The sequence below is a fragment of the Saccopteryx bilineata genome, chromosome 1 (genome assembly GCF_036850765.1).
Source record: "Saccopteryx bilineata isolate mSacBil1 chromosome 1, mSacBil1_pri_phased_curated, whole genome shotgun sequence".
Lineage (NCBI taxonomy): Eukaryota > Metazoa > Chordata > Mammalia > Chiroptera > Emballonuridae > Saccopteryx > Saccopteryx bilineata.
In genome coordinates, this window is record NC_089490.1 from 135,612,190 (window position 1) to 135,619,886 (window position 7,697).

The 7,697-nt window shown below is 56.4% G+C and overlaps 1 protein-coding gene across 1 annotated transcript; it reads left to right on the top strand.

Annotated features, from left to right (window-relative positions):
- The first annotated feature begins 1,444 nt into the window (after positions 1-1,444).
- NKX2-6 (NK2 homeobox 6) lies at positions 1,445-6,192 on the top strand. The gene is made up of 2 exons (XM_066253251.1): positions 1,445-1,727; positions 4,693-6,192. The coding sequence occupies exons 1-2, from the start codon at positions 1,445-1,447 to the stop codon at positions 5,325-5,327; spliced, it is 918 nt and encodes a 305-aa protein (XP_066109348.1). The 3' UTR covers positions 5,328-6,192.
- The last annotated feature ends 1,505 nt before the right edge of the window (positions 6,193-7,697 follow it).

Genomic DNA, 7,697 nt, shown 5'->3' on the forward strand with positions numbered 1-7,697 from the left:
AGAAACATTTCATCTAAAAATCCCCAAAGGAACTGTAGCGAGATCTCATTTTGATTTAAAAACACTTTTTATCTCCTTAGACTGTACTGAGCCTACTGACCCCAGGTCATGCTATCTTGATTGAGCCAGGTGGCATGAGAAAGGACATCAGTGGACACTCGTTGATGGTTTCACACCCTGCATCTCACTTAATTCTCACAACCACCCTCGGATGGACATATTGTTATCTCCAGTTTCGATTAAGTCAAAGCTTAGAGAGATAAAAAAACTTTTCCCAAAGTCCACAATTCATACGATGCCGAGCAAGGCTAGACTCGTTGACTCTACTTCTGTTTTGACAACCACTGGACCACACTGCCTCCCTTTACTCGGCGCCAGCTGCGTCCCAGAAGCTTTTCTGAAAAGCCAATGCTCGTCAAAACTCCCCGCGCCTGGGAGGGCGCCGCGTTCGTATTCACACGCTCGCGGGCTCAAAACAACCCATTTTAGAAAGAATAAGCGGTGGAGGGAGGGTTGTGGGGGCAGAGAGGGCACTCGGCACAGGAGGGGCAAGGCGAGCCCCCGTCTGGCGCCTTCGCGGGCGGGGCTTTTCCCTCCCTTCCCCCCACTCCCCGGCGGAGCCCGCTGGGAGCCTGGGGGACCCCTGGCCCTTTCTCCGCTCGGAGGTCGACGTCATCCACCTGCGGGGAGGCGGGTCCGCGCTCTGAGCCGGACATCTCCACCTCCGTCCCGGCCACGGCGGGCCCAGGTTCGCTCTTCCACCCGCCGCCGTCCACGCACTGCTCCCTGGAAGGGGCTGCCCTTGCCTAGCCCGCGCCCCGCGCCCCGCGCCCCGCGCCCTGCGCCCACGAGGACCGTCCGTGTACCTCCGTCCCGCGGTGCCCGGCGGTCTCCACCTGACTTCCTCGGCAGCGGGAGCGGAGGGTTAAGCCCCTGCCAGGCCGGAAGGACCGGCTCGGGTTGCAAAGCCCGGGCTCCATCCCTCGTCCCCGCAGGTCCTGCGGGAAAGTCCCCGAGGCCCCGGGCTTGACCTCGGGAGCGCCTGCCGATACCGTATTCACCGAGATACGAGCCTCGCGCATCACCAACCTCTTCCGTTTTCCCTGCTTCTAAGAACCGTCAATACGAACCAAACCTTCCCAGAAAGTGGCTGGGGTGGCAAGAAATCAGAAGAAATCAGAAGGGCCGGCGAGGGAGGGACGCATTCGGGGAGGACGGTGCTGCGGGTTCCACGTGGTTCCTTCAGGAGCCAATGGGCGTCGGCAGTCTCGGCGCGCGGCCCTCGCCACCCAGCCCGTGGGCCTGGCACAGAGGACGCCGCGATCCGGGACGCTAGGCGTCCGCCCCAGAACCTGGGTCTGCGGTGCCGGCAGCGACCAGACTGGAAGCTCAGGGCGACACGCTCTGCGGGGACCGGGGACGCCCCGCTCCTCCCGCCTCCGGGATGCTGCAGAACCCGGTCACCTCCACGCCCTTTTCGGTCAATGACATCCTGAGACCAGCGCACGAGCGGATTGGACTCGAGACCTTGCAACTCCGGGGGACACAGAGGAGCCCGGGAAACTCTCAGCATCTGCGGCTGGTCCCAGCAACGTGGGGGTCAGAGGTTCACCACACCGGTAGCCACGGCGGCGGCGACCAAAGACAGAACGGGCCGGAGCCTCCTGGAGATGCCAAAGAGCCCGGAGCAGAGATGGACGCAGAGCGGGTGGGTGAGTACACGCCAGGTCCTGACACCTGCAGATGGGACCTTGAGGGAAGGGACGGGTCTGTGCAGTTGGCGGTGGGCGGGCACGCATCTTCTGGTCTCCCCAGTTCCCGGGGCCTGGCTTCATTTCCCCTCATGTGAAGAATCCAAAAGCCAGACTCTGGCCCTCTCTGCCACCCTCTTCAGACCCCCAGTGCGCTGCACCTCCCCTAAGAAAAATAAGGTCCTGATTTTTAGGGGTTTACTATTGCCACAGCCTATCCTCATATTCCCACAAACACGTCACCCCACTCACAGCCACAGTCCCAGGAACTCCAGCTTCGCTTTTCCGCAGCTAAACCCGCTACACGACTTAGCTGTGCTTCATCACCGCCCCCACCCCCAGTCATCACCGCCCCCACCCCCAGTCATCACCCACCCTACTCTAACCCTTCGCCAAAAGTAAGGCGCAGCCATCAAAGCCAAGGGGCGTTTGGGGAGAGGAAACTCCCACAGCTCTGGAGTCAGTCCCAGACCGCTCCTCTCTCGGGCCTGCTCAGAGGCCTGGCCAGCCCCGTCCACCTTCGCCAGGCTCCTTCTCTCCAAGGTGAGAGGGAGCGACCGAACCAGGCGACGTCTGAGTCCTCGGGCGTGGATGGCCCTGCGGGAAGAACCCTCTGAGCCTGGAAGTACTTGGGTTTGAGCTCCTTAGAGAAGCCACACTGCGGGGTCTCCCGCAGTTTTTAGTGCCCTGTCTCCGAAGGCACAACTGGAGCCGGGCAGTGAGGCCGCAGCCCTGTGTCCTGCGGCAGGAAAAGTGTGTGTGGGGTGGGGGGGAATTGTGTTGCATTGGCTCCTGTCACCCAGGAGTTTTGTGCCCGAGAGGCGGACAATCTGAAAGATGACAACGCCACTCTTCCTCTGGTCCGACCTCCGTGTCCGGGCCCGCAGCCTCCGTGCAGGACTCGGGGCCCCGAGAGGCGCCTCGCAGGTCGGGACTTCTCTGCGAGGCGGCCTCGGCCCTACATTCAAGGCGCAAACTGACCAAATAAATAGTCATTCCTCCGCTCGCTGGCTGCTTGCTTACTCACCGGCTTCAGAGCCTGGAGAACATTAGAGCTCTGTTTCAAAAAAATAAAAACAAAATAAAAAGCCCGTGGGTCTTCGGCAGCGGCGGGGGACTCTAAACACTGAGTACCCTCCGCGCTGCGCAGCCTACACGGCCTTCACTGCAACTCTGACAAGAAGGGGTCGCACTCGCCGGCGCACTGCTGGCCCCTCGCAGTGAGGCACCCGGCGCGCCCCTCTCCGCTGCGGGGCTTGTGGACGGCCCGAGGCTGGCTCTGGGAACTAAGCCCACAGTTCCGATCGCGCAGGACGGGGACCTTCCTTGGTGGCCTCGGCGCGCCCCATCCATCGCCAGCTGGCCCACCGCGCTCTCAGAAACTCGGGGAGAGAGCTCCGGACTGTGACCAGAGGGACACGAGGTGCTGGCTCGTCCGGGGTTCCGGGCAGCCCTCGGCCTGCGCGGTCAGTGACTTTCCAATGGGATCCTGCTTGTTTCAGAGTTTCTGAAGGTCATTTTTATTTTTTTGATTTGCTAAGAAAACAAATCCTCTTCAATATTTTTCTTCTTTGAGGGGAGAGCTGTCCTCAGTTTCTCTGAGCACAGGCTTCTCCGAAGGAAGTTTTTAGTTCTTTAGACGTTAAATACCTGGCAGCCCATTAGGAGATGAGGCCAGCGCGGTTGGAGATTTGGAGTCGGGTTCCGAACTGGCCCAGTTCTAAGCAGGCAAGTCCCCGCTCCGCCGCGAGCTTGGACGTTCCTAGTTTCCCCTGGCTTGAGTTTCCACAAAAACTCTGCATTTCCTCTCTACCCACCGTTCGGCGAACACAGAGCTTACGCCGAGAGAGCCCAGAGATGGGGAAGAAGGGCCGGGAGGCGCATCTCCGCCGGTTCCGGGCACAGCGTCGGTCGCTGCGGTCCTCGGCCCTGTTTTAATTGGTTCGGTTGGAGCGACTCCTGCGGCCGCGAGGGCGCTGCCCTGGCCAAGAGAGCCCAGGCCACCCGCTTGCCACAGCGACTGCAAAGGAGGAAGAGGACGCGTTTTTTAAAAGTCAGATGTGGATCTCAGCTTTACATTCACCTCCAGAGAACCTCAGTTTCTCAGTCAAGAATCAGTAGTCAAAAAAATATGTTGTTTTATTTTATTTTGTTAATTTGGATGACAGAATCTCGCGTCCAAGAAATATGCCGTTGGTCCCTGGTGCCGATGACCAACACTCGATGACCAAAAAGACAAGGGCGTGTGCCAAGTCGTGGTGAAGGTGGTAGATCCTAGACCACAGACTCCGAGTTTGGAGCGAAGTCTCCTGCCATGTGTGCGTGACTCCTGCGGAGAACCAGACAGATGGACAGGAGCCTCGCCTGCAAGCACATCACCGAGTTTCTCTCTCTCTCTCTCTCTCTCTCTCTCTCTCTCTCTCTCTCTCCTCTCTCTCGTCCCTCCGATGCCACTCCTCCTTCTCTCATTCCACCAGGAACAGTTCGGAGTTAGCCCCCAGCTGATAGGCCCCCTGCTCACTCCTGATCCTTGCAGCAGAGCCGTCCTCAAATCCAACCACACTTTAGAATAGAAATCACAGCAAACTGCCCCCATCCCACCACACACACACACACACACACACACACACACACACACACACACACACATTCTCAGAGAAACAATTAAGCTGTCTTAGACTCTTGAGCCTACCTATTGGGAAATGGCTGTACACTGGGGACCACGACTGTCACAATTTAGTTATGTTCCAGCAGGTACCGAAGAGACTGAGGTGGGAGAAAGAAACCTTCAGACCGGCCTAGGATGGGGGTGAGGTGAAAGGAGAAAAGGGGGCAAGAAGTCAAGTCTACCCGGGGAGAGGGATGTCCCTTGGAAGCGGTGAAAGAATACTCCCGTGAGCCTCGGGCTCGGAGCTGACGGTGTTCCTTCCTGTGCTTGCAGAGCTGGGCCTCGGCGCAGCCTCGCCCCCGGGAGGCGGGCCCTGGGGGCCCGAGTGCGGCGCGGGCGGCGGTGGCGGTGGCGGCGGGAGGCGCGGGGATGGCGCGGAGCCGCCGAGGGCACGGCAGCGGCGGAGGCCTCGCGTGCTCTTCTCGCAGGCGCAGGTCCTCGCGCTGGAGCGGCGCTTCAAGCAGCAGCGGTACCTGTCGGCGCCGGAGCGCGAGCACCTGGCCAGCGCGCTGCAGCTCACGTCCACGCAGGTCAAGATCTGGTTCCAAAACCGGCGCTACAAGTGCAAGAGGCAGCGCCAGGACAAGTCCCTGGAACTGGCGGGCCACCCCCTGGCACCGCGCCGGGTGGCGGTGCCCGTGCTGGTTCGGGACGGCAAGCCCTGCCTGGGCCCCAGAGCGCAGGCCTTCCGGGGTCCCTACGGCGCGGCCGCGGCGCCCTATTCCTGTTACAGCGGCTACGCAGGCGCCCCTTGCTTCGGCTACAGCGCAGGCTACGCGGGGGCGCCCGCCCGTCCCGGCCCCGCACCGCCCGCGCCCCTGGCGAACGCAGGCCTAGGCGGCGGTAGCCCTGGCATCAGCCCGCCGGGCCCTTTGCCCGCCCCGCTGCAGGGTGTCCCGGCCTGGTAGGCGCCCTGCGCGGGCACACCCACCGAGGCCAGGGTCTCGGTTCCAGCTCTCCGCCAACCGGTCGCCGCAGAGAAGATGCGCCGCGTTGGAGAGAAGAGGCTACTGGGAAGATGCTTGTCCCTTCACGGGTCCCTGGGACTGTGAATTGCCTACGAGCTTTCAGCTGAAGGCCCAGGGAAAGTTCTCCCTCTCAGAGACGGACGCGGGCCCTCGCCCACAGCCCAGGAAACAGCGCTGGAGGGAGGTGGGAAGCCGAGGGTGGGGGGCAGTTTCGGGCGGCAGGGCAATCCTAAGGAAGGTGACATCAGGTCTCAAACCTAGGGGGCTGGGAGGTTCTTTAATTTGTGTGTTGCAGCTCTGGGCGTTCTGAGGTGACTCTTGAGGGAGAGGGGCCACGATCCTCCAATTAAGGGCAACAGATGGCGGGGGGAAGTATGAGAAAAAGTCTAGTGAGGGAGGTGGGATGAAGAGCCAGCCAGGAAAAGTTGAATCCAGGGGTTCAGGAAAAGGGACTGTTGTGAGGTTTAAGCCCCACCCCCTCCCAGGCGGAGCTCCTGGCGACTCTGGATTATTCCAGTGGATCGTTCTTTTCTGGGGCCACAGGCACTCTCCCCAAAGTATCTCTGGTTCTTCCCTGTGTCAGTGCATTTTATCTGTTGTGTGCAGCTCAGCATCTTGAGGAAAAACACAGAAATATATTTGTGTGTTCGCATGTGTTAGAGCATTAGAATCTACCCACTTCTTGGTTACCTCTGAACAACTTCATATTAAAGTAAAAATGAAAGCCAGAAGTTCTGAGTCCTCAGTATGTACAGACTCCCTAGGGACACCAAACAGACTCAGCCCCGGAGCTGGGTTACCTGGCTTTCCCTGTCCCACCCTCTCCTCCTCTGGAGGTTTTCTTTGGAAGCATAATAGGTTTCTAAGTTCCGGTCAGGAGAGAAGGCCTCCACTTGGCCTTAAGTCCTAACGTAAGCGGTAGGGAGCCTGAACTCTAGGGGACATTATGACTCCCCAGACCCAAATATGTCTGAAGTCATACAAACTGAAGACTAAAAACAAGCTCACTTAATAAAGTGGGAATATTTGTTTTTGGCAGTTACTAGTAGGAAAATCAGGATTTTGTTCTTTTTTGATAACACTGTCAATGAAACCTCTTTTTTTTTTTATCTGCTGGACCACTAACTTGTGAAAAGTTAAACTGTATTACTTAATAAATTCTAATGTTTAATTAACTGCAATAGCCCAGCATTTTCTCATTTCTTAATGGGCCCTGGTTGTTTTTACTGACATGAGAGAGACTGTTCGGTCCCTTGTAAACTATACGTAACTATTTTACATAACTTACATCTCTTAAAGTTTATATGTTTAAGCTAAAAACAAGAGGAATTGTTTACATATTTTTTTATCAGTACCATTTCTTTACATTTTCTCTCTTTGCTTTCTCTCTGTCCATGTAAGTGGCTTGTTTTACATTTTACCAAGATTCTAAAATACTACATTTTCAATTGTAAAAAATCTGGCATCACAGTTTGGATCTAGCAAAGTACTTGGCACAGAGTAGGAAATTAATAAATGTAATCTTCCCTGTACCCCTCAACCCCATCTAACATAGAGAGGAACGCAGAAGCAGTGACCAGACGTGTGATGTTCTGAGCAGGTCCCCCACACCCCACACTCCCTGTGCCGCTATTGTACCACAGGGAGAAGTGTTGGTGGGGTGGGGGTGGGGTGGGGATGATGGCTGTGCTCAAAGCTCTGAGTGAAGGAGAAAGAGGCTTAGTCCCGTCATCAGTAACTCCATCCTCGCTGAACATTTCTGCTATAAGGACACAAGAGAAAATAAGATTGGCTGCCACCCTTAAGGAATTTAGTATCTAATTGGTTACCAGAGATTGATATGAGAAAGGTATCTAAAAATACAAGGTGGGATATGCTGCCTGTCAAACAGGACAGACAATAAGCTTTCTAAAATCTTGTGTGAGCTGGGGTACTTAGAGGAGGTGGGTTAAGCCTAGTGATTAGGGTGGGAATGGTACTATTTCCTGGCGGAGTTCCTGGAAAGGTCTAGGACTTAGGGATGGAGAAAAATAAATGGGCACATGCTGAAGCCAGAGTCATAGTTTACAGTAGTTTGAATGCAATTTAAGGCTAGCTCTTGGGAATATGTAAATTTTATTTAGTTGGCCGAGGGCGGGGGGTGCTTGAAGCGGTGTTGTTTTCATATACACCCAAGATCACTTTAAATGTTCCACTGATCTATGGTACTGTGTGTTTCTACAGATGACTCTAGCGTCTGTGCTTGATGGTCTACACAAAACAAAACAAATAAACCTATAACAAAACCTTATCCATGTGTGCTCAGTGCGG

Bases quoted from the DNA above. Each gene is read 5' to 3' on its own strand.
- NKX2-6 (XM_066253251.1), top strand. From the start codon at position 1,445: ATGCTGCAGAACCCGGTCACCTCCACGCCCTTTTCGGTCAATGACATC. The intron at 1,728-4,692 runs GTCCTGACACCT...CTGTGCTTGCAG, and splicing joins GGTGGGTGAGTACACGCCAG to AGCTGGGCCTCGGCGCAGCC.